Raw genomic sequence first — 26,372 nt, forward strand, 5'->3', positions numbered from 1 at the left:
CTGTGGAACTTCCTTGATTTGATATGAAGTTAATAATCACTTTAGATCTACCAAGAGGAAGAGTTAATATATAGAGTTTCACAGAGTCTCTTGATCATGGATGCCTTAATTTTGCTTTGTTGAGAACCTGTACAGAAAGTCTAAAGGAGATGCTTGGCAAATGCTCTGTTTCCCTAACTTGCTTTCAAATTTCCCATCTATGAGATGGGAAAGATTCATCTTCAAAGTATGAGGTGACTTCTCAGATGTTTAATAATGTGGCGTATAAATATATAAAACCAATTTCCTCCAACATCCCAAGATTTTGCCTTCTGCCAATAAAGACAAAACACATTTCTAAAACTGTATGACCTTTTTTAATGACCTTATGTTTTTAGTGATTGGGGTTTGTTATGTAGAGGTGAAGATTTTATTTTACATATAATTATTCAGAACCCAATGATTTTTTAAATTTGACTTTATCTAATTCTGCAAGTTTTTATATATTAACTTTAAGAAATTACTTCTTGGGAAGATTTCCATCCTAATATTCCTAGGAAGGCCTTTTCTGCACACTTGACCTAATTGTCCACAACTTTATGTGTTTCAGCAGTAAGGTATTTTCATATGTGTTTTCCTTCAGTAATCTAGCTTAAGATAAAATCTGAAGCTATTCTTTTGTTAAACTGTCATTGGTCACTAAATAAAAAAGTGCCCAAAGCAGTTAGTTCAGTTGAGTGCTTCTTAAACGGAGGGGAGGATCCCAGATCAGAGCTTTCGTTGTCTGCCAATATTTATGTGGTTCTTTTGATGCTAGGCTACTGTGTTTTCTCCCAAGTCTTCATGTACTATGATTTTTGATTCAATAGAAGTTGTTACTTTAAGCCTCTTAGGAAAGAAACCCTTGTCCTCCGCTTCTCAGGCTCTCTTGTCTTGTTTTCCCAGTACCATCCCTTACATCAGATGAATGAATAATCTAGAGTCTAATTTCAGCTTTTATTTGTAAGAGCTTTTGATTGTGGAAGGGTATTATTTTGAAAAATACACTTTTTTCAGGTACTTAGAAAGGGCGTCAGAATTTACTGTTGGATACAGTGGTAGAAACAAAAGGAATTGTGTAACTATTAATCAGTGGTTGTATACCATAAGTGCTAGCTCTTCTAAACTTGATGGTGTCAGAGTTTAAGCTCATACGAAAACTGAGTTGGCACTCAAAACAGTGGAAGGTGGTCAGTAATTATTGAGTAATTAATGAGGTTGTGATATCAAAGACTCCTTCTTAAACACTAAACCTAAACATCACAGCTCCATATGATAAACTTTACAAGGACTATGTTCTTGTTGTGTAAATACTTCTTTGAAAAATAGATTGTGTATATGAAGTAAGAGATTTATTTTCCCCACTAGCAGCTAGCTGCCTGGTAAAGAACTTGTAGGAGACCACCAGACTGAAATGGCACAATCTGTCTGCATTTCCAGTGTGGCTCCAGGTTACAGTTTTGGTGCTCATGCATGGGAATGGGATAATTTGGAGAAAGGAACCTTGGAAGCCCAACATTGATTTTCTAAAACTCTGATTTTCTTTGATAATCATTTCCTGGTATGTTAAAAATTATGCATAAATATACTTTCTTTTCTCAGATGGTGTAATTAGGGTCAATCCTTTGAGTCATGATTTACAAAGAGCTTATTATACGAAGCATGACATTAGAAGCTAGCTTAATTTAGCTTTGTATGGTTCAGACTCTAAAAATTACCATCATATAATCTTTTTAAGTATTGGTAATTATTTTTGGTACCACTTAATGAATGACTTAGGACAACATAATAGGTACTTATATGAAAAGACAGGTAAATAAAGTTTGCAGTGATCCAGAACAACTACAGAAATGTACTTTTTCTGATAAGATGACCAAAAGAATGGTAGATTTCAAAATTTTAAAATCTGAAACAAGCCTTAAACTTACCATGAGCTCAAGGGTATTAATATTTTGTATTTGTAATGTCTTTTAGGCAACTCTCCCTCACTTATGTACCCCTCCTCTGCCTCTTCTTCCTTCTTATTCAAGCCTTTTTTCCTTTCTTTTGTCCTCTTTGTTATACTTTTCATTTTGAAGATATCAAGTGATTAACTATAAGGCTTGATACTTTACAGCTCAGAACTATGGTTCAATTGGTGTCTGGTGAAAAGGAGTATAATGGTTTGAGACTCAGGAAATGGCTGAAAGCTTTGGGCACGAACCCCTTGATATCCCCAGTGTTCATTTGTATACATGCTTACTTTGCCCTTGACCCTACTAGTTCTCATGCAGACTACCAGGGTCTGTAGTGTGTGAGTATTTACTGCAAAAAGGTCCAGAAAAGATGAAAAGATGGCCACAGGCATAGGCAATTTGGATTGTTTCCTTATATTCTTAGGACATTAGAAAAGGAAATAAAATTTCCCATTGAATTTTTTCATATTATGTTAGAAATGCAAAGAAATTAAAATGTGCCCCCATGAGAAAAGTTGATGTGTAATTTTGTTACAGAAAATGTAGTTCTAAACAGCAATACTAAAAATATTTTAGTTATCATTTAGAAAAGAATATAGGTGATATCAAAATAATAATGCATACACATTTCTTTTGAAAATACTATGTGGGCTATGAAAAATGAATGGACTTTTCATTGTAATGATTGTAAGCTTTACATATGGCATAATCAGTGAGTGAAGGTGATTAAACTGGTTCTCTCAGCATGGAATACTATTGGTAGGTTGGTTTCTTGGCGTTTCAGTTTTCAGAATCCTTCCTATAATATAATTTACAAAGTGTAACTGAACCTGCTAAATAAAAGCCTCGAGCAAACTGCTTTAAATAATTTTAATTGTAAATAAATAAAGTTTTGTTTTCGAAAGTGACAGTTATTATACTGTGAGATTTCACCTAAAAGCAAAGTCCAGCCAGATGTAACTTTGGACATTATTACCTTTATTGCCATTCTTGAAGCCAAGTTTAGTAAACATTTTCAGATTCTCTGGGCTCTGTCCTGAAAGGATTTGGTGGAAAGGGCCACAGGAAGAGAGTAAAATGTCTGCTCTGCTCAGCCTTTGAAAGAAGGGAAAGGGCAGGGCTGGTCATGGGCAGATTACTTCCACCTCCCTTTTTGCCCCTGCTTCAGCTCCAGGGGAGCTGGGAATGCACAGGAGGAATCAGAAGACCTGGGTTCCAGTCCCGGCTCTGCCACTTACTACCTGTGTGACCTTGGGTAAGTTACCTGACATCTCTGAGTCTCAATTTCACTATAGGATGTTGTGGGGATTAACTATGATCTTCATAAATGGGATTTGTAGCCTCCCAACATCTATAGAGACAATTTTTGTTGCCATGGGCTTGACCTCCTCCCTATTCCTCTGACGTCTCGCGTTCTGCCTTGTGCCCTCTTGAAGCAGTCCAGATGATGTCACTACTTTTGCTTCTCCCCATGCCCTGTCTGTTCCGGAACCATTGTTCCTGCCTTCTGCATGCTTCTCGGAGTATAAAACTAAGTGGACTAATCTTCACACTGGACTGTGGGATAATGTTATCCCTTCTCAACCTGCTCTCACCTCCCTTTAATCATCTCAGAATTGCATGCTTAAGAACTTCAAAGAATAAATTGAATGCATGAAGATTGAGACAGTGTTGAAGAAAAGGATTTAGGTAGAGGGAAGGTCTTTTAGCCCTGTTCCCACCTCCTCCTTTGCTAGGCAGGTTGACTGGGGAAACAGAAGGCAAATGTTCCGCTCTTTTATTCCTGTGTGGAAATAAGTTCCTCAGTGGTCTCACTGGAAACCTAGATTCTTAACCTGAGGAGCTCTGTAGAGAAGAGGTGGGATGCCTGTGTCTTTGGTCAGCTCTACAGGGTACAGCTTCCTCTGTTAGGCACCCGACTTAATTGATAATGCTTTCCTTTCTGGGTGTTCAGTTGCAAAGGGTGCATGGAACTAAGGAATGATATGCTTCCTTGATCCCACACCTGGCTTCAGACCAAGTGATCTTTATAGGGCTTAAGGAAAGTGTGATGATGCTCTGTTTGGTTCAATTTTCCCACAGGCTAAGAATGCTTAGTCTGGCACTATAAATAACAGTAGCCATTTACCATGGATTGCTTGCCATTAATGCCTGATTGCCATGCAGCACAGTAACACTCATATCATTATTAGATTAATTTTATTAAAAACTTTGCTTTTTTTAAGCCTTGAAACATTGACTTACACTTCATATGGTTTCTTGCTGAAGTAGCAGTGCCATCTCTTATAATTAAAACTAGTTATAAATAACCAGTACAGTTTTAGGTTTATTTATCAATCAATGGAAAAGTTTTAATGATAACACTCATGATGTCAAGGATGCAGTGAAATAGGGACCCTGATAAGGTGCTGAAGGCAGTGTGCATTGATAAGATCTTTTTGACAACCCTCCCCGCAAGATATCAGAGTACTCAAATTTAATGCCAGTCATTCTATATTTGCTAGTGTCTCCAAGGACTCAGTAATGGGATTGCAGCATCCTTACAGCAAGAAACTGAAAGCCACATAAGTGTCTGACAATACAAAGTGGTGAATTATTGTCTGCCAAAAACATCACAATGAAATCTGTGATTTATGTTAACAGTTTACAGGCCTGAATGAAAATATATCAACGTAATTGTTTTAAAATAATAAAGTTGTACATGGCTCCTGTAATTTTCCATTATGTTTTCAGTTGGAAAAGTCAGAAGCAAATAAATGAGCAAAAATGGTTCTGTGATCGTTCATCCTCAGTTTATGGTCTTCTCATCCCTGCCCTTCTGTGTTTATGAAGCTCAAGCTTAGCAGCCTGCCTCACCCAGTTCCCAGCGGAGGTTCTCCCTGGGAGCTCTTTAAAGTCTCTCTAACTTCATGATCATGGCTGCCCAAAGGCATCAGCAAAATTCAGTTTTTACAAAATGCCTCTAGAAAGAGTTTTCCAGAATTTGCTAGTAATATTACTATAATTCCCCAAACACTAACATCTTTCAGGCCCCCTTTTTAAGATTTTATTTTATGTGTATGGGTATTTTATCTCCATGTATGTTTGTGCACCATGTGTGAATTGCCTGAGGAAGCCAGAAGAAGGCGTCAAATCACCTGGAACTGGAGTTGCAGAGGCTCTGAGCAGCCATTTGAGTGCTAAGAATCCAACCAGGGGCCTCTGAGAGCAGTTTATACTCTTAACCTCTGAGCCATCTCTACAGCCCCATACAGTCTTCTTGAGTTCATCTTAATGACAAATATAACACATTCATTGGCAAATGTTAGGTGTCCGTGGGTGTTGCGGGGGGCATGATTTAAATTCTGTTACTTGCTATATTTATTGTTTCTTTGTGGGGAGGTATTTCAGTTAAAGGAGCAAGAAAATAAGATAGGAAATTACTTCTATAAACTACTGTGTAGCTGGGTATGGTAATACTTGCCAAATCCCTTCACTAAGAAAGCTGAGCTCAGGAGTTTGAGATCAGTCTAGGTAACATATAAAACCCACCTCAAAATCAATAGCAACAAACAAACAAATAACCAAGACAAATAAAACAGAAAATTTTTAATCTCATGAAGTGTAACCTAACCTGTTGATTTTTAGTATTTTAGTATTGACTCTTTCATGAAGAAAAACTGAGAACTTATAACAGTGGTTCTCAACCTTCCTAATGCTTCCGAACCCTATAATACAGTTCCTCATGTTGTGGTGACCCCCAACCAGAAGATTACTTTATTGCTACTTCATAATTATAATTTTGTACTGTTACGAATCATAATGTAAGTATCTCATATGTGGGATATCTGATAGGCAACCCCCGTGAAAGGGTTGTTTGATTCTTAAGGGGTCATGGCCCCATAGGTTGAGAACCACTGGCTTATAATCTTTCATTATAGTGAAGAATTATTTGTGTTCATCTAAACTTCTGGAGTACATATCTTAAAATTTAGAATCATAAACATAAAGAATTTGTTTTGAAAATACTTGCTTTGGTGAACTTGACTACTTATTTTTTCTAGTGGTCACGTTTTTGAAGGAGTTAGGTAGGCTCCATCTCAGCAGATACCAAGGAGGAAGAATTTTGTAATAAGATTAGTATGTTACATTGGTGTGATTGTCTGTGGGAACACTATGTCAAGGTTTCCTTGGAAGACAAATAAATGAGCGTGGTGCTGACTTAGCAAGCTCTCCCTTTCTCTCCGGCACTGTGTTGGTTATAGATGTGAGCAGGTGGTAAAATCATTGCGTTAGTACAGAACGCAAAGTAAGAGCTCGTTTGGCATTGCACCTCTATAAGTCACTAGGATAAAATAGACTAGTTTGGCTCAAAGTAATAAAAGAAAAAGTGATTGTGCTGTGTCTGGTGTTGTAAAGAAGAGAACTTTCCACTTAGGAACTGATAACAGTCTCTCTCTTTAAGGAATTAGCCCTTATGCTACTTCATTTAGATGTCATAGCTGCTGTGGATAAAGTTGATACTTGAGGGTTATCTTAGTTGAGTGAAAATGAATTGTGTTCAGTGTAGATAGCTTTGACTGATTCGTGTTCTCTATGAAGAAACTTAGCATCCAAATGTTATTGTTTTGCTAATGTCTACTTAAGATGTGAGGTTTATACTTATATAAACCTTCCTAGAATTTACGATTGACCTAATCTCTTCTAGCCTATTCCTCCACTGCTGTAGATGAAAAGAACATGAATTGACAGTCCACCACAGCCTGGGCAAAAATCTCAGTTATGTTTTCTTCTCTGGAAAATAGCACCAAAAATAAACTCATACGGTTGTGGTGAGCAACATAGAAACTGCTCAGTGAACATCCCTTCAGATTGAAGTGCCTGGTCTGTGGGTCCTTGTTCACTTCCTATTCCGCCTCTTGTTTTCTTTTAAGGCTTGGAAAGAAACAGCCATTCTAAAGTTCACCTGTGTGAGGGAGGTCTGATGCTCTAAAGTGCAGTAGCAGCTACTGAGAGTTAGGACCTAGGCATCTGTCCTAAATTACTTCTCTTAGAAGGACACTAAACGACTTCTTTACACCATTCTTTTCTTGCCCTATTAAACTTTTCTATTTTAATGTTACTAATAAAATGAAGATCTCCATGGACTCCTAAAATGTAGGTCTAAATTAGTTTTTCTTGTAGCACATAGTCCTTTGAGTTAATATATCTTTGGCGACAAAGTTCTAAAGTTTTTTTGTTTTTTCTTTAAACTGTTTTCTTATGTGGCTCGGAAACCCTACAGTTTGTTGTAGCCTTCATAAGTGATGGCTTCTGCTCTGGCTCAAGCATGGTGCTTTCAGCCACTCCTGCTCTAAGTGCACGTGCTCTTGACCTTGACAGGATCATGTTCATACCTGGGTTTTGAGCAAATTAGTGTTGAACCCTGGACAAGCTTCTTTTTTTATGTTGTTGTTGTTCCTTTACCTTTAGTATAGCTTTTAAGATTGACATGTCCTTCTTTAGGCATAATAAAAGTGAGATTTGAGTCATGGATTTTATACTCTGAAAAGGGTTTGTGAACGTTTAGAATATCATGAACTCCTAAATCTCTGATTTCTTGTTGAACATTATTTTCCTTTCCCTGCAGACTGCCTTGTGATTTAGACACCATCACCAATAGCTGGCTGTTTCTTCCCTCTAATCCAGATGACCTATTTGCTATGCTTTTAATAGTTCTTTTTCATATTTATTTATTTACTTACTTATTTTGAGGCAGAGTCTCACTAGCCCAGAGTGGCCTCAGACTTGCTCTGTAGTTATGGATGGCCGTGAATTCTTGATCCTCCTGCCTCTGTCTCCTAGATGCTGGGATTACAAACATTTATTATCACATCTGCCTATTTACTTGTACTTTTTAATACATATAACTTATGATCTTTTGAGGAGGGATTCTAAATTACACAAAGGAAAAAAGACCTTTGTTTATAGATGAAGTGAAAACAAAACCAAAAAATTGGTTGCAAGCTAGAGAGATGGCTCAGTGGTTAATATCACTAACTGCTCTTCCAGAGGACCCAGGTTCAAATCCCAGAACTACACAGTGGCTCTCAACCATCTGCAACTCCCGTTCCAGGGGCTTTGATGCCATCTTCTGGCCTCCACAGACACTGAACATGTGTAGTACACATAGTACATACAGGCAAAGCACCCACACACATAAATGCAAGTGATTGGTTTATCTTTCTACTTTTAGATGAAATCCAAGAGAATCCAGAGACGTCATGCTTTCCTAACATGTTCTTACTGTTGTTGGTCCTGGTGTGGCTGGATGACAAAGGGAAAATGTTTTCATTTATAGATGACAACAAGAACATAATGTTAAAATACGACCACATTTGTATTTGATTCTTTCTTTGCATAAGATGGTGAGCAAAGACTATAATAACACCTCCCAGCTTATGTTGAACATCTCAGACATTTTGGATGTGGAGTTACAGGTGGTTAAAGCATGCCTCCTGGATTTCAATAAACCAAAAAAGCAAGTGGTAGCAGAATGTATTTGTCTTGTTGTATTAGGTGATAGTGGATGCTAATCTTCACTCTTCTAAGTTGAAGGGAATAACTGTCTCTCTTTTACTATTGAAAAAAATCTTTTTGATATTTTTTCTCTTTTTAGTGATCTGTCAAATTGACCAAGAAAATTCCCTATAGTAGGAAAGACATTTTTAAAAAACTTCCCACATATTTAACAGTTTGAAATCAAGTGGGAAAATGTATAAACTTAAGCATAATGAGTTAAAATATATATACTAGAACAATGACAAACTGTTGATTTATTGACGTAAATTTGGCCTAGTGGTTAAACTGTGAGGGCTAGAATTTCTTCTCTTTAAATGGCTGCCATTGGAACACTTTCTGTTCCCGTTTCGCCCAGCATAACTCTTGACATACATTAATTAATTTAATAGATATTGAAACCTTATGAAGTAAATATCAGTATTCCCACTTGACACACTAGAAAAGTTGGTATAGGCTCTGAGCCATTAACTAACTTGTCTAAAATCTTTGCACTACTAAACTGAAGGACTGATACTTAGATTTGACACTTTCTGAAACTACAATCTCACAGTTGACCTCTGAATAGGATTAAATGATATTCACTCATCAAAGAACTTGTATGTGAATTTAATGAAATATATGTGTGATCATATATATATGTATATATACATATATATATATGTTCATTATAATGCTAAGCTTATATTTTGATAAATTTGTCTGAAAGATGTCTTTCAACCAGTGTTAGTTTTCACTAAGAGTCAACTGAGTTTCCTTATTTCTCTAAAAGATCAAAAACAGGAGGAAGTTTTTATTTAAGTTCAGAAATGAAGATGAGTGTTGGTAGAAGTATTAGCTGATGTTTCTCAAGGGCAGGCAGGAGTTTCCTAAGGGTAGAAAATCAGCCCACCTCTTCCTTTCTGTACTGTCAATGGCTGTAAGAGTTTATTTACTCTTATGCTGTAGCATCTTATTAGTTTCTGAATGCACTGTAAACTGTTTTCAGGGTTCAGCTGTATTGTAACTACCCATCTGGAAGTTCCTCTTTGGTGCAGTCCACCCATTCTGCAAAATGAAAGCAACAAATTACCAAGTGGCTATACGATCTGTTGTTGCACGATTATTTCATAATACACCAGTGAGAATATTGTGCCAAAATAGGGTTATTTCTACTGCACAGACATCAGCTGTGTTTAATGTAGAGCTTTATGCATGCATTTGGAAAAGAACCCTCTTCAAATAGGTAATGAATTAGATTTGGGAGTCTGTTGTAAGGATTTCACTCAGTTTCAAGTATAGAGTGAGTAAACTGTTTGAGCAACTGATAAAAGCTTTAAAGCAACTACCTCGTATATATGTACATATTCAAGGAGAAGAGAGGACTTTCTTCCTGAGAGATATGTCATAGTATTCTATTCTAGGCAAGTCATACTTGTAATAACATCCAGAGTACAGGTTATATAGAAAGTCAATACTGCATTGTAAAAGAAACTATTCACGGTAATGGAGATTCTAGAAACAGTGACATTTGACAAGTGACTCTTGGTGAAAGAATGAGGAAAGGTATATCCTTTGTCTTGCACAGCCTAGTCTGATATATGGAGGAAGAAACAGACCCAGCTAGAAAAGTCAGTCAGCACTTGTAAAAGTGCAGCCTTCCTTTGTAGTAGAAAAGGCAGGACTGTCAGGATGCACACACAATGTGAAGTAGGCACCACCTACATTCCTGTGGTGAGGAAAGGCTGTGCTGCAAAGCTGGACTGTGCTCCTGAGCACACTTCACATCCTCACACTGCAGCCTTAGTACCTGGACTGACTTTGAGTGTTGTTCAACATAGGTTTTTATTTGTTTTACTCAGGAGAAATAATTATGGTTTGCTGTGCACACATTGTTGTGTGTATATTTGGGCATGACTTTGGCATGATACTTGAGGTTGATCTGCTTTAAGGTTACATTTTTTATTTTACCTGTCTGTTAACTTCCTTCATTCTTAAAAAAGAAGTGAAAACATCAGGAAATTATTTCACTTCTCTGTCATATGATATTGATAATCGTGTGAAGCATTTCCCATCAAATCTCCCTTGCCTACCTCAATTTTTCCTATATTTCAAAAGCAGTGATGTGACCTATCAACTAGACAAAGGAGTGTTGTTTTTCTGATTCAGTTTTTTAAAATCTGCATTCAAGTACCTGTAGCATACCATATGTATCTGTTTTAGTTGGTCTCTTAAAAAAATTGCATTGAGCTGACTTTTACAATGAAAGCCAGTAATTACTGCTTTCAGACAAAGAATTTGTTTTATTATCTTATGTAGTTAGAGTTTTCCTGCCTGGCCCAGTCAGGACAAATCTCTCTTACCCGCCAGTCCCACAGTTGCTCAGACCCAACCAAGAAAGCACACAGAAACTTACATTGTTTACAAACTGTATGGCCGTGGCAGGCTGCTTGTTATCTACCTTTTCTATCTTAAATTAACCCATTTCTGTTAGTCTATACTTTGCCACATGGCTTGTGGCTTACCAGTGTCTTTACATGTTGCTTTTCATGGTGGCGGTAGGCGGTGTCTCCCTCCAACCTTTTACTCCCAGAATTCTCTTCTTTCTTGTCCCGCCTATACTTCCTGCCTGGCCACTGGCCAATCAGAACTTTATTTACACAGAGCGATATCCACAATCTTAAGTTCTGTTATATTTGCCTACTATTGTAAGTTATAAAATTAACATAAATTATAGGAGTGAAATAGGATTTTGTCACTTGTAATCTAACTTATATACTTTATAAAGTATAAAAATTTATGTATATTATAAAAAATTTTAAAGTTCGTAAATTATATGTTTAATGTTATGTATATAGAACACTATGTATTTAATTATATTGAGCATAACTGTAAAATATTCCAGACTATGTGTTCAGCTAGCATATTTAGAATACATTGCTCTTGCACACATACACTATAAACATTTACCTTAACACTTATCTATGGACATAGGTAAGCATATTTTCTTCTCAGTAACCATTACTACTATCCTTCTACTCCTAAATACTGTTTCAACTCCCTCCTTCTTCTGACGGTAGCATTTGTTAAAATTTTAGGAGACACACTAAAGGCAAGGTGTTCAAAGAGGTTAGTTGTGGGACTTCATTTTTAATTTCATCTCCAAGTACTAAGATTTTGTAAGATACTGCCTGTAACTGTTGATGATCATTTCAGATGCCCTTTTGCTAATTTCTTCCCTCTTTCTTCTTGTTCTTTTTCTCTCTACATGAGAATGACTGCCTTCCAAAGAAAGGAAAAATGATAATAGAATAAGTTATAATGATAGGTTTTTAGGTTTTTGTGCAGCTTTAAATTTGTTAATTACACAAATGATTTTTAAAAATTTATTTAACTTTATGTGCATTAGTGTGAAGGTATAAGATCCCCTGTAACTGGAGTTACACACAGTTGTGAGCTGCTGTATGGGTGCTGGGAATTGAACTTGGGTCCTCTGGAAGAACAGCTAGTGCTCTTAACCACTGAGTCATCCCTCCAGCCCCTGAAGTTACTCATTTTTCTTTGTAGCTTTTGAACCTCTGAAATAGTTTGGTGACAGTTTTGGTTTGGTTTTGGTTTTCATCACATTGGCTTACCTTTTCTCCTTTATCTACATGCTGCAATTGGAGTAGTACTGTAAAGAGTTAAGTTCCCACTTTTCAGCAAAATACTTGAATCTAAATAGTTTAGTTGAAGGAAGCATGTAATTTTATTTATAGTCATTTGGTTTAGATTCATGTCAAATGGATTGCCTATTTGTTGAAATCTTTCTTTTCTCATAATTCTTTTTTTTTTTTTGGTCTGTTGAGACAGGGTTTCCCTGTGTAGCTTTGTGCCTTTCCTGGAACTCACTTGGTAGCCCAGGCTGGCCTCGAACTCACAGAGATCCACCTGGCTCTGCCTCCCGAATGCTGGGATTAAAGGCATGCGCCACCACCACCAGGCTCTTTTCTCATAATTCTTAACAGTGGCATCATTACTGTTTCCTACCTGAAAACAAGGTAGGAAAATTGAAGAAGTGTATCTAGGACATGATGGACTCTACCAAGATTCAGACCTGGTTAAAGAGATGGAGCTCCTTAGTATCCTGCTGTGATGCAGAACCTCAAATAGAAAGCTTTGAGCAGGCTGATGTCCTTAGAGTAGTATACACTTCCTGTTTGGATTTCTGGAAAGTCTGTAACCTGTTAAGACAGTTGGTTTTAGAAAGATGCTTTTCCCCTTTTGCAAGTGATAAATATTTAATTTAGCTATAGCATTTCAACAAAGATAATGACCATTAATTGATGATTGTGCTGAAGCCATCTGTACAGTCATGCAACATGGGACCTTAAGACATTATGCTCAGGCCTAGAGAAATGCTTGCAGAGTAGGAGCTCCTACTGTTCTTGCTCTACAAAGGGAAGATTTGATTGTAGCCTCAGCAGTTAAGATGTACTGATTGCCCTTCCCATCACCCACATCAAGTGTCTCATAATCACCTGTGTCTCCAGTTCCAGGGGATCTAATTAATACCTTTCCTGGACTCTGGGAATCTGCACTCACATGGTCATATATCTACATCCAGGCAGATATAATTAAAAAATTAATTATGCTATGTAAAATGGGACTATGTGATTTCATTCTTAGAGAGGACCTAATAGAGTCAAATTTAATTAAAAGAAACCATGAGTAAGATGGTGGTTCCCAGGAACAAGGGCTAGGTTAAATGAGGAGGTGTTCAAAGGGGACAAAGTTTAGTTGTGCAAGATGACAGAGTCCTGGCACTGTATGGCTTGCAAGGACAGTTAACACTCTTGTGTTATATATTAGCGCTGTGCTGAAGGAGTGGTTCCTCGGTGTCCACCCAAGAGAAAACCAGGAACAAAGCCAGCAAGAACATGGTAATCATTTGAGGTGATGGGTGTGGTGACTGGCTTGTGGTCACTTCACAATGTAGACATATGTGTTCTATGTCAATGTAGATTTTAAATATGTATAACTCATTTTTCAAATGTACCTTAGTAAAGCTGAAAAAGGGATCTTAGAAAAATTAAGCTACTGGAAAAATTAAAGGAAAACTATCCAAGAAATATTAATAAAACACCACCCACATTACTCCAAAGAAAGACATCTAGATTGTGTCGTTGAGTCGTCTTACTGAAACATTGGTACTAAATACTGTGGAGCAAATTCTTCTGAGCATTAGTTTCTTCTAGAAAATAGTGAGATGAAGTAACTCAAATCATTATTGTAAATATTAAATGTTGTTGAGCCTAAGGGTCTTTTCTACCTAGCTGCACAAGGTGAGTTCTTTTTAACAACTGAGGCAATTTGCAGGGCATAGGTTCTCTTCATGGTGAACAGTTAGAAATGGTACTGCAGCTCTGTCCTTCCTTATGTTAGCCACGTGCTCCATCTTGTAGTGTGTAGAGTATGGCCGAAGTCAAAGCGATTTAAGTTTGTAATGTTTGTGCCTCACAAGGTTCCAAAGCCAGGTAGCACTGAGAAAGAGAAAGCCAGGGGTACTGTTTATTCCACCCAAGGCACAGCCACCCATTCTAACCTGAGCCCACCCATCTTATCCTGACATTAACATAAGATTTCATCGGAAAAAGGGAACATGACATTTATCCTCTAAATTGGTAACAATATAAAAACAGAAAATCTGCCCGTAGTTACTACAAGAGATGTGTACTCATTAACATTATTTATAATAGCCTAAATTTCAATGATTGTTAAGTATATTATCTATTAAATCCATTGAAAAATCTTCGAATAACTATTAGCTTGATTTTTTTTTTCCATGTTCTGTGATTCAAGTATGTGATGTCTTCAGCAGTTGGATCTTACCATGAAGTTCTGGAGGGTAACCAAGAACATTGGCAATAGCCTACAATGTTTGGTGGTCTTTGGGACCTCACTGGCCAAGGACTCCAAAAGAAATAATTCAAATTTCTGGCACTGGGCTTTTATTTGTTAGCTTGTGTCTGGTAGGGCCATTATTTCTCCCATTGCAGCACAACTTTATTTCAGTCTTTTAAATGTATGTGGATAGATATATTTTAGGAAGCTTCTGTAGTAGTGGGTTTCCATACTATGACTTTTTTTAGAAGTCTTTACTACTACTTATCCCTCCCAATTTCCTTCTTCTACCCTTCCTCCACCACAGTTTACCCCTTTCTGTTCCATAATTTTCTTTTAACCCTTTATACTAGTGTATTTTTTCTGCCCATGGACCCTTATTTATTTCCTGAGCTCTATGGGTATTCCTAATGAAAAACGTACCTAAAGATTCAGAGCTAGCATCCACAAATGAGAGAAAACATGAAACATTTGTCTTTCTGGATCTGGGTACTCTCACTCAGGATGATTGTTTCAGGCTCCATCCATTTACTTGTGGATTTCATAATTTTGTTTTTCTTAATAGCTAAGTAGTATTCCACTGTGTAAATATGAAACATTTTTGTTATCCATTCATCAATTGATGGGCATATAGTTTCCAGGCTGTTGTGAATAGAGCAGCAATGAACATGGATGAGCATGTATCTCTCTAATAGGGTACAATAGAGTCCCTTGCTGTATTGCTAAGAATGGCATAGCTAGATGCTGTGGTAGGTATAGTTTCAGCTTTTTTGAAGAAACTCCGTACTGATTAGCATAGTGGCTATAGCAGTTTGTACTTCCACCAGCAGTGAATGAGTGTGCTTCCCTACATCCGTACCAGCATTTCACATTTATTTCTTTGGCTCTTAGCTGTTCTTACTGGAGTAAGATAAAAGTAATTTTATATGCATGTCCCTGATGGTTCAGAATGTTGAACATTAAAAAAAAAAATGTTTCTCAGCTGTTTGTGTTTTATCTTTTGAGAACTCTAGGTCCATGTAAACCTCATTTTTTAATTTTTAATTTTTTTGACATTTTATTTTTAGAATCTTTTATATTCTAGGTACTAACTCTCTGTCTGATGTCTACCCATACTGTGGGCTGTCTGTTCACTCAAGTGCCAGTGTCTTCTGCTGTACAGGAAGACAAAGCAGCTTCTAGCAAGCATCCATGCTCTCCACTTCCTCCCTGACATGCTTCATATTTCACCCAGTGTTCCTGGAACAGAGACCACATGATATAAGCATGCTTCCAACCATTACCTGTGGGTTTCAAGTGACCAGTTTATTCCTAAGTTTCATAGAGCAGCTCACTTGCAGATGGAACACATGTAACATATGTAGTTGGATGTGTGTTCTCCAAATATAGTAAGAGGCCAAAGACAATATGCAGAAAAGATTTAGTTGTAAATTTTCAAAATTTTTCATTGTTGATGTTATTATTATCATCTTTGTGTTGGTTATTTCGCTTTGCTTCAAAATACTATTTGATTTGTGCTTGTCAGACTAACCAGGTTTTTGTGGGCGGATGGGGGTGGTGGATATGTGAGTGTGTACCTGCTCATGAAAGGTTTCAGTGGCCTAGTGAATATAAACATGAAAAGGGGCTGAGTCTGAAGATTCGTTATTTGAAACTAGACTTTATTTGATAACATAGCTGAAGCGAGCAAAAGTTAGAGTTCTAAGAACTAATAAAGTAGTATGAAATCTCAAAAGTTTGGTTGAAGATCACATTGAGTGTTTCTATCACATGGAAGTTATTCCAAGTCTTATAAAGAACTTTGCTGAGAGTTGGAACTAAAACAGTTCCCCTGAGAACTTCTTGTATTGAGCTCTGTGGCTTTGGAAAATTACTTTATCTCTCTAGGTTTAGGTTGACAGATGTATCCATCAAATCCAGGTGCATGGACTAGATGGCCTTCCAGGATGCTCCTGGCTGTAATGCATTCCCAGGTTGTTATTGTTACTTTGGTTGCTTATTAACTATGAAACTAATTTTTTTAAATTTTCCATTTGTAATAGAGTTTTAAAACCTAAAGGAAGAAGATAGCCTAGGGCAACATGTATATTTCATTAAAGACAGGTCAAACTCTTCATCTCTTCGCTTAAACTGTATGCTGTATAAAGCGGATGGGGATGCAGTCAGCACTCAACTTTCCTCCTGCAGACTGTAGTGAGTATTGCATATAAACAATGTCTGCCCTCAGCTGCACTGCAGGAGGAATTTAAAACTTAATAAAAGCAAAGATTGTGCCTTTGACAGTAATTGAAAAGTAAGCTATCAGAATCTCAGTTTTTGACTGCCACTTTGTATAAAAAAAAATTGTGAAGACATCAAATTATGTGAAAGAATTTTCATGGTTGGTCATCTCTCTAACACTAATTGGCTCTGGTGAGTACAGTCAGAATCTTTTAAGCCCAGTTGAGAAAGCTTTTTAAATAGCAATATCATTTTTATTAGGCAATTGCTCAGCACGTACAGTGTCCAACTTCTGACATTGTTTCATTGTAAAGCAAGGACTTTTCAGATGTTCTCCAGCCAGTTATGCAGCTGGGTGGAGAGAAAATTAACATTCTATTCCGATTCCTGCAATAATTACTTCCTCTCCTAAAGTACCAGATATATTTTCATCCTTTCCAGTTAATATGCAAAGCCTTAAGTGTTGTCATTTGTCATAAAATTAAGTATATCTCCTTTTCAAATTTGCAGTAATATTTGATAATCATCATTCAGAACAGTGACCAGAATAATAAAATGATAGCTCTGTTCTTTCCCAGGAACTTTTTGACTTTTCTTCCTGCATTTTAATTGCTGTGCTGAGTTCCAGATCTGAGACCACTAGAAAGTTAGAGATTGACCTTTGAAAGGGGTTTGGGGAAAGGCTAGCTTATCAGACATTTTTCTCCAAAAAGATGGAGACACAGATTTAAACAGCAGTGTGTGAATCCAAACTAAATCTGTCTTAGTTGTCTTAGATCTTTCAGTTCTTAGACTTCAGTATCCTTTGTAAAAAGTGTACAGTATGGTGCTTTTTTTTGAATACCGTGGAGACTACCTAGTAATGAGAAGAAGGTTCATGCCTAATACTGTCACTGTTAAATAATAGGATTTCTTTAGTCAGAACGGCTTAGCATCTTTCTGTTTGCATCAGGTAACAGTGCAATAGTTGGCTATGTAAAAATTCAAAGAGTGTAACTCTGGCTTTCTTATAATTTCCTATGCTATTATTAGAGTCAAAGAAAAGGTTGGAGAAAAATATTTCATAACATGAGGAGGAGGGAGAAAGAATAAATTTCCAAAATCATGCAAATTATTGTACTCTGATAATTTAGTTGGAATTTAAACTCTACTCAGTAAAAATAGATGCTGTTTCTTGCATAAATAAAACTGAGAGCCAGTTTCTTTCCATTTTGGATAGAATACCTAATTCATAGCTGAATTAAGTTTTAAGAGTCAAAAAAAAAAAAAAGCAACCCTAGGGTGGCAGCACTCAGTAAGAAACCGTGTGTTTTCTGGCTCTATTTTGTTGCCTTTAAGTCCTTTGCAGATGTTACAATGAACTACACTTTCCCTGCTCACCCTTTAATCAGTCTCCTAATTTCCTTGTGCTCTTCCTTGAATTAGTAGATCTATCTACCCTCACAGTAAGGCAGGGAATGGAATAAATGCTTTACTATGCTCTCTCTTGCATGAAGCTTTTTGTATATTTAAATTGCATAACCCCACCTTCATTCCAATTTATTATTTTCTCTGTCTGTAGATGTAAGGTTCTTAATGTTGAAGATTTCATCAAATGAAGGTGGATAGTTGGTTGTTCTCTGGCTCTTCAACCCCTTTTAGGTATCTTACCAAGACTCCTTTCTGTAATGAACACCCAAAATATATTCAGAAGTCCAAAAAGTCAAGAAAATTATATTTGATATTCTGTGTTCCTCACATTCATCTTTTGATGTGACAGTCATGCTATTATTTGGACAGTGTTTCCTTTAATACCTGTCTCTCCCTCTTTACCCTCACCTCTCTGTTGACAGCTTAAGGAGGTATATTAACATGAAGACTATAGACCATATTTAACTTAGGAAAGTTAGAACTACTTTAAACACACTAAATCCTTATTCTTTGCAAATAGGAAGAAGAAGGCACCTATGATCACACCATTGAGTTCCGTAGAGGAGGTGATGGCCAGCCACGGCGATCCACTCGGCCAACACAGCAGTTTTACCAACCTCCTCGGGCTCGGAACTAATGTGAAAAGGTAAAATTGACATGGTATGGTTGTTTTCATAAAAAGGAAGATGTAATTTGTGTTCAGTAAAAACTCAGCTGTTGATGTTTCATCATGTGATGCAGCCTTCAGTTGACATTATGGTTTGCCACTTTTCCACTAGCCTTTTCTGTTGTTGGTCCTTACTTCTTTGGGTGGCCACCACCTAGCTCCCAAATAAATCACACACAGAGATGTTTTTTTTTTTTTTTTTAAGAAATTTTTTATTCATTTTACTTACCGATCAAATCCATCCCTGGTGCATGAACAGGCTTTTTGGAATCCACTACCTATGATGGCACACCTCATATAGCCTTGAGGCAGGGGGCGGTGCTTGGACCTGCCTTTACTAAATGTACCTCCCCATGGGAGGCCTCACCTTCTTGTAGGAGGGAATGGGGGATGGGCTTGGAGGGGGAGGCTGGGGGACAGGAGGAGGGAAGAGGGGGATCTTAGATTTATTCTTAATTATAAATGTCTGGCCTTAGCTTGGCTTGTTTCTTGCCAGCTTTTCTTAACTTTAAATTCTCCCATCCACCTTTTGTCTCTGGACTTTTACCTTTCTCTTCTGTAATTCTTATTTTCACTCCTACTCCATGGCTGGCTGCATAGCTAGCCCCTTCTTTTCTTCCTTCTCTTGGTCCTTCTTCTCTCCCAGATTTCTTCTATGTATCCTCCTTGCCTGCAAGCCTATTTCTCTCTCCTGCCTCACTATTGGCTGTTCAGTTCTTTATTAGCCCATCAGGTGTTTTAGACAGGCACAGTAACACAGCTTCACAGAGTTAAGCAAATGCAACTTAAAAGTAACACACCTTAAAAATGATAATCTACAACACTTTTCCCCTCACAAATGCTTCAAGAAATCCTTTGCTCCACACTTACTGTCTTAGTTACTGTTCTACTGATGTAAAGAGACACCATGACCAAGGCAGTTCATAAAAGAAGCATTTAATTGGGGACTTGCTTATAGTCCCAAGGCTTAGTCTGTGATCATCATGGGGGGCATGGCAGCAGGCAGGCATGATGATGGAATAGTACCTGAGCATTCACACCTCTTAACACAAGTTGCAGTCAGAGAAAGGAAGACTGGCCAGGCCTTTGACTGGGTTTTGAAAATCTCAAAACTCACTTTTAGTGACACACCCCCTTCAAGAAGGTCACTAACTGGGGACCAGTTCAGATAGAGCTGAGTACTGTGTTTATAGTATTCCCCCTTTATCTCCCTGCTCCAACTCCTCCTGTGTACTTCCTAAACCTGCCAGCCCCCATCCCTTCTCTCTTCCTTGATTTCTGCAGTTGTCTCATTGTGTACTCAGATGTGAAGACATAGCGCTAGGATTCAGAACGCTGAGAGAACAGACCTCATTCCTGAGTGCTTTTTATCCTACAGTTTAGCTTATTTAACAAAGAGGGGATGTTTGCCATGTACCATCCAAAGTCAGAGAAAAACACCATGACTGCTTACTGAAATGTGATGTGGAGGCAGTTTGCTGTTTATCTAGAAGTGTTCATACTAGTTTCAGAAAGAACAGCTGTCTGAAAATCATCTTCACTAAAGCCCAAAGTCAGGAGGTTCAGAAACTAGACTTGGGCACCACACACTTGGCAAAGACCTTATTTATTAATATGCTTTTGGAAGGAAATACTTTCACCGTCTTTGGTTATTGACCTGTCTTGTCATTTGTTTCTGCTCCATCATGCTGGTACTTTTGGGCAGCTTAAAATAAATTTCCCACTGGGTGTTTATCATCCTACAGATATTACAGACTTAGTATATTTTCTCCAGTGCCTTCCAAGACTAATGAGAATACTCCCGAAACTCTTCTCATCTCCTGTTTTTAGCCATTGTTCTGTTAATGTTTTTAGTTAGGTTGTATTTTCCCCCTGATCAGTGACCAGCACTAGCTATTGAGTCCTTGAGGTGCAGGTCGTGTGAACTGAGGTGTGATGTCAGTGGGAGTGGAGAACAAATTTCAAAGGGGGAAAAAGTCAGTTATCTCAATAACTTTATGTTGATATAAGCTGAAGTAATACTTTTAATATTGAGTAAAGGTCATTAAACATTTAAACTACTTGCCCCTCCTGATATTTCACCTGAAAACAGTTCCTGTGCTGTGTCTCCTTCAGTTCCCAAAACTTAGTCGTGTTGGAAACTACTTCCACTGTTCTAATATAAATACAGAATTTTTCCTTTTTAACATTTAACTTCATATCTGATAGACTGCCTAAAGCCAAAGCCTAATGCTAATTGACTTCTGAGTATCCGCACAGCCAGAGCAGCACTTTTCCCTTTTATTATCTGTGCACTCAATACAAGGCCGTCAAGCAAACAGTCCTCACCCATACACAGATCAAAGAGGAGTTGCTTTGACTCTGGGCACTTTTCTGTAGCATATAAGAACCAGTTCTCATGATTGTTTTCTCTTTTTAAAGCAGAATCAAAGTCTACACAAGGCTTTAAAGGACTTCACACTGTAGAAGATTGAGTATACACTCTTAAAAGAAGTTCCTTGAGCTTACAATTAAATGTCCCTTTAGAGTGGATGAAAATAGAATCCTTTTCCAGCTTTCTGGGGATTTTAAATCCTTTAAAACAGTTTTAATGAAGCTAAAGGTTTTCGGCAGGATGTCAGGTTTCTTGGAGCTGCCTTTTGGGTTGATGGAAAAGGACAGGATCCAACAGGCTGGAAATGGAGAAGGCAGGGAAAGCTAAGGTGTGCCCAGATGGGGGGGTCCAGTCCTCTTAGCCTCCCAGGAGTTTCTTTCATGTATTTTATATGTTCGGGTTCATGGAAATTTTTCTCCAGAGAAGAGTACACTGCTTAAAAATACATTATGCACCGTGGCCTTGAGGTAACTGGCTTAACCATATCAAATGGCACAATGCAAACATTTCCTTGTAGTTAGAGTTTTCCTGCCTGGCCCAGTCAGGACAAATCTCTCTTACCCGCCAGTCCCACAGTTGCTCAGACCCAACCAAGAAAGCACACAGAAACTTACATTGTTTAGAAACTGTATGGCCGTGGCAGGCTGCTTGTTATCTACTTCTTCTATCTTAAATTAACCCATTTCTGTTAGTCTATACTTTGCCACATGGCTCATGGCTTACCAGTGTCTTTACATGTTGATTTTCATGGTGGCGGCTGGCAGTGTCTCTCCCCAGCCTTCTACTTCCCAGAATCCTCTTCTCTCTTGTCCTGCCTATACTTCCTGCCTGGCCACTGGCCAATCAGAACTTTATTTACACAGAGCAATATCCACAGTATTTCCTCATCAACTTAAGTGTCCTAGTCTTACTTTTTATGCCCCCTAACTTAAAACTTTCATCTTGGATGCTGGGTGTAGCTCTTGGAGAGATCATGAATGCTTTGCACATGACAGGCTCTGGATTCAATATTCGGCAACAAAATAAAATGAATAAGTCAGTCTTTCACATGGTCCGGAAACTTGTTTGGGTTGTATTGTTTTCAGGAAAAAAAGGTGACACTAAAAATTTAAATTCCTACTATCAAAAATAAAGGAATTTTGGATGGCAATTTTATTGTGTATCATTTTAAAAACTACTTTACCATAACGTTAACTCAAAGTGAGCAAGACATGCAATGTTGGCTGGGGAAAATTAAGTTTGCATTTTAATATTCAACAATATATTATCAAAGCCTATGAAGTAGAATAAAATATCTCTGAGAAACTATTTTGAATGGGATATTCAGCAGTAAGATACATATGCTTCCTGTTCTTGTTAACAATTTAACACTTACTTTTTCTTCTCATTTACTTTAAGTCTCTGCTAACTTAAAACATCCAATAAGAAGATACACTGGTAGTCAGCCATTTGAAGTTCCACAAATATTAAATTATATATGGTAAAGGATTTTTTTCTCAAAAATAACTTTGGATAGTGAGAAATACTTTAGGCATTTTTTATCACTTCTAAAAATATATTTTTAAAAATTCATTCATTTTTTTTGGGTATGTTCCTGGGGCATAAGTGACACAGAATTTTAGGTATAGATTTGCATGTTATTTTCCAAGAACATTTTTTGGTAAATACTCTATTCAGCCCTATTTCCCTGCTTCTCCAGGGTGGAGACATGCCCAACTCACTTGGGTCTAGTACCACAGACTATCAAAGGAGGACACACCTTTGAGGCAGGGCCAAGTGAGTGAAGCCGGTCATAGGGAAGTGAAAGATATCCAGATAGCCAAGAGTGAGGAAAAGTGGTGATAAATCAGATCTGGTATTTGAGAAGAGACAATCCCAAATTCCAAAATTCTAGTTCCTAGACACTGTCTGTCATTGTTCTATGCAGTTTGGAAATGTGAGTGGATATAGAAAACTGAGTGTATATGCAGCTCTTTTGACAGTAAAGCTGACTAAACTTTGGACACTAGAAGTTATAATGTGACAGGGGTCCTAGGAACTACATAAATTCACAGGGTCAGCCAGGGCATTCACTGTAGGCTGGAGTCTCAGAATACTGAAGAGGAGAAAGGTGGAGAGATGCACACAGTGATCCTTAGCAAGTGGATCTTGGTGGCTACAGTAGACTGAACCAAAAGTGGGTGTTACAGATGCTTACTGATACTTTTGTTACAAACTGGCGTTTTAATGTGATGTGTTTGGTATAGTTGTGAACTTGTGAGTAAGAATAAGAAGATCTCAGTTAAATTTGAATATTGCTGTTGGTTGTAAGTAGAGTTAGAGGACCTGGTCTGTTCACTGTTTGAGTAGTTCAAGTTGTACGTTTGGCTATGGACAGAGAGAAATTGTAAGATTAGCTGGAACTCCCTAGTGTTACGAGTGTCAGCAATATGTACTGTAAACCCATTCTGGACTTTGGTCTTAGTTTCTTATTTAATGGAAGAATGATCTTCAGAGTTTATAACCAGAAACCTTGAAACGAATAGCTACCTGTAGATATCATGAAAATCCTATGACTGTTCTCTAAGGTCTAGTTTTAACACGATTTTTAGCTAGTAAAACCTATGTTTATAAATGTTGGTTATTTTTGACAACCTTGTATAGCTTTTTTTGTAGAATTTTTTTATATCAGAGTTAGGAAAATGATCTTTATGAACATAGCTTTGGCCAGTGATGCCAACAGGACTGGCATCATACAAGAATATGAGTATCCAAAGCTCAAGCTGGCAAGATGGTTCAGTGGGTAAAGCACTTGCCACTTGAGTCTGTTTCTGGAACCCACATAAAGGAAGGAAAGAATGTACTCTACAAAGTTGTCTCTTGACATCCACATGTATGCCATAGTACACATGTGTCCCCCATCATGTATACACACTTATTTTTATTAAAGAAAAGAAGCATGTGAGAGCTGTTTTCTAGTCATGAGTCTGCTTGCTTGGAAGACCTTGGAGCTGTATGTTTGCAGTGGTGGATTACCTATCCCTTCCCAGCACTTTTTCATGTGCAAAGCTAACCCAACATGTCTCTTATTATTTATGTCAGCTCTTGTCATCACTGACGTTTGTGGTTTCAATACTATGGTACCTAGTGCTGAGAGATGCGCAGCACTTAAGAGCACTTGCTGCTTGCTCTTACAGAGGATTGAGTTCAGTTCCCATATCACTGTTGGGAGGCTCCCAGCACCTGTAACTCCAGCTGGAAAGATCTAACACCCTATTGTATCCTTCGAGGACAATTGCACATGTGTGCATATATGTGCATTCATGCATGCATACATGTGCATGCAAATAAATAAAAATGAAACTTAAAAAAAAAAAATTAAGGTGGGGAACAGGTAGAGGGAGGGGACAGATGACAGACCAAAGCAAATGATGAATGACCTGGGTGGACTAACCCAGTTCAGAGATCTACTACGAAAATGTTGACGTGGGTAGGGTGAGGTGGAAAGCTGATTTGGTTGGCTGCCTCTCGTTTAAGACTTCCTTTGTCAAGGAGCTATCACTTAATCCAAATTGCTGAAATCAATACCTAGTAAGAAAGGATCTAACAGCTCCAGAGATATACTTAAAAAATTATATATGTGTTTGTGTGTGTGTGTATGTATATATATATATACATATACACATATATATAAATTTTGGTGAGTTTTTTGTTTGTTTGTTTGGTTTTTCATTTTTGTTTTGATTTTTCAAGACAGGATTTCTTTGTGTAGCCCTGGCTTTCCTGGAACTCACTTTGTAGACCAGGCTGGCCTCAAACTCCAAGATCTACTTGCCTCTGTCTCCTGAGTGCTCAGACTAAAAGTGTGTACCACCACGACCACTGCTCTGCCACAATTTTGGTGTTTTAACGTTGCTTTTTATAGAGACTTACATTTATGAGCTAAGTTGTTTTGTCTAATTTATTCTATTTGAGATTGCTGATATTTATATGAACAATTCACTTCTTAAAAAAGTTACAGTAGGTTTATGCCTTAATAAAGTATAGAAGAGGTACTATGAGGTCCAATTTTATTTTTTTTCCTTCTGTTTTAAAGGTTTTTTGTGTGTGTGAAGGAAGAAGCTGCTGACTGACACATCCTGGAAGCCCATTCATAGACTTTCTCCACTTCAAATGAGACTCACCATGCTGGATATGATATTTGGAGAAAGGCAAAAGCAGTGTTTAGGGAAAAGATTCAACCTACACAAAGCAAGGGGGAAATTCTAAGTTCGATAGAGCAAATATCTTTACAAGTGGAAGGAAAATTTTTTCTTCTGCCATCAATAAAACCATTGTGTTATTATATATGTTGTACTGTTTTACTTGACTGTTCTTTTTCTTGGTGATCTGACATTAGCCCCATACTAATTGCTGTCTATGGAATATCTTCTGGAAACCTTCCCCCACAATAACATAATATACTGATGGTGTAGCTAACCATATTTCGTATTGAAACAACCTGAAGCCAAATAGTAATTATTAGTATGGTAACAACTATCAAATATAACAGAAGAATTGAAAAGTTAGTATGTAATTTATAGCACCCTAACATTGCAGATGTAATTTGAAAAGCAGGTATTCCCTTTTAAATGTGAATTGTGTTCATAAGGTGCATTTGGTTGCAAGTAGTGGAAAAATAGCTCAGAACCTCAGATCACAGAAGGAATTGACTGACCCACTCTATGGCTCTAACCGCAGGATATATGTTTCAGGATTGGTGTAATTTAGTGATTCACCTTTTGGAGATGTTATGAAGACTGATTTTTGTATCTCTCATTCTGAATTCCCTGGAATCAGCTTCATTCTAGGACAAACTTGCCACATGTGACCATAGATGCTGTCTCGCAACTCCCTTGGCTGTTAAGTCTAGGTCTAGGTGAGGGCTGCTTCTAGAAGTGCATTCAGAAATGAAGCTTAGGACACATTTACCTGTACTAGATAATTTGTCCTCCTGTAACCAGAAATCCCACCAGGGTTTTAGGTTATTTCTAGCCTGGTCTGAGTACCTTAGCTTTAGGAGGAGTTAGTAGGCTGCATTGGAAGCAAAGCATATGCATCTGAAAGTCAGTTTCCTAAGAGGAGAGGAGGGGGTGTTGTGGAGGACCTAATGACAGTGGACAGTTTTCTTATCAGCTGGAAGCCGAAAGTGATCAGTTAAATTGAAGGAGTGAGAAGGAAGCCGGGGTGGGAGGATGGAGAGAGGAAGAGAAGAAGAAGGGAAGAAGGAAATGAAAGTGAAGGACTTACCGTTCTCTCAAAGCCTACCAACTCTTTGTTTTCTCTGTTTCAACCCAGAGCTGGTAGCAGA

The 26,372-nt window shown here is 37.7% G+C and overlaps 1 protein-coding gene across 5 annotated transcripts in view; it reads left to right on the forward strand.

Annotated features, from left to right (window-relative positions):
• Tdrd3 (tudor domain containing 3) overlaps positions 1–25,369 on the forward strand; it is a 149,020-nt gene extending 123,651 nt beyond the window's left edge. For 2 of the 5 annotated variants that reach the window (XM_036198768.1, XM_036198769.1), the window contains 2 exons: positions 18,523–18,648; positions 25,119–25,369. In XM_036198768.1, the coding sequence (XP_036054661.1) occupies positions 18,523–18,639 (117 nt within the window). In that variant the 3' untranslated portion in view covers positions 18,640–18,648; positions 25,119–25,369. Of the gene's footprint in view, positions 1–3,141; positions 3,229–18,153; positions 18,234–18,522; positions 18,651–25,118 lie in introns of those variants that run through there. The other 3 variants (XR_004945889.1, XM_036198767.1, XM_036198766.1) reach the window with 3 other exon arrangements.
• The last annotated feature ends 1,003 nt before the right edge of the window (positions 25,370–26,372 follow it).

This window comes from Onychomys torridus, chromosome 9 (assembly GCF_903995425.1).
Source record: "Onychomys torridus chromosome 9, mOncTor1.1, whole genome shotgun sequence".
Taxonomy (NCBI): domain Eukaryota; kingdom Metazoa; phylum Chordata; class Mammalia; order Rodentia; family Cricetidae; genus Onychomys; species Onychomys torridus.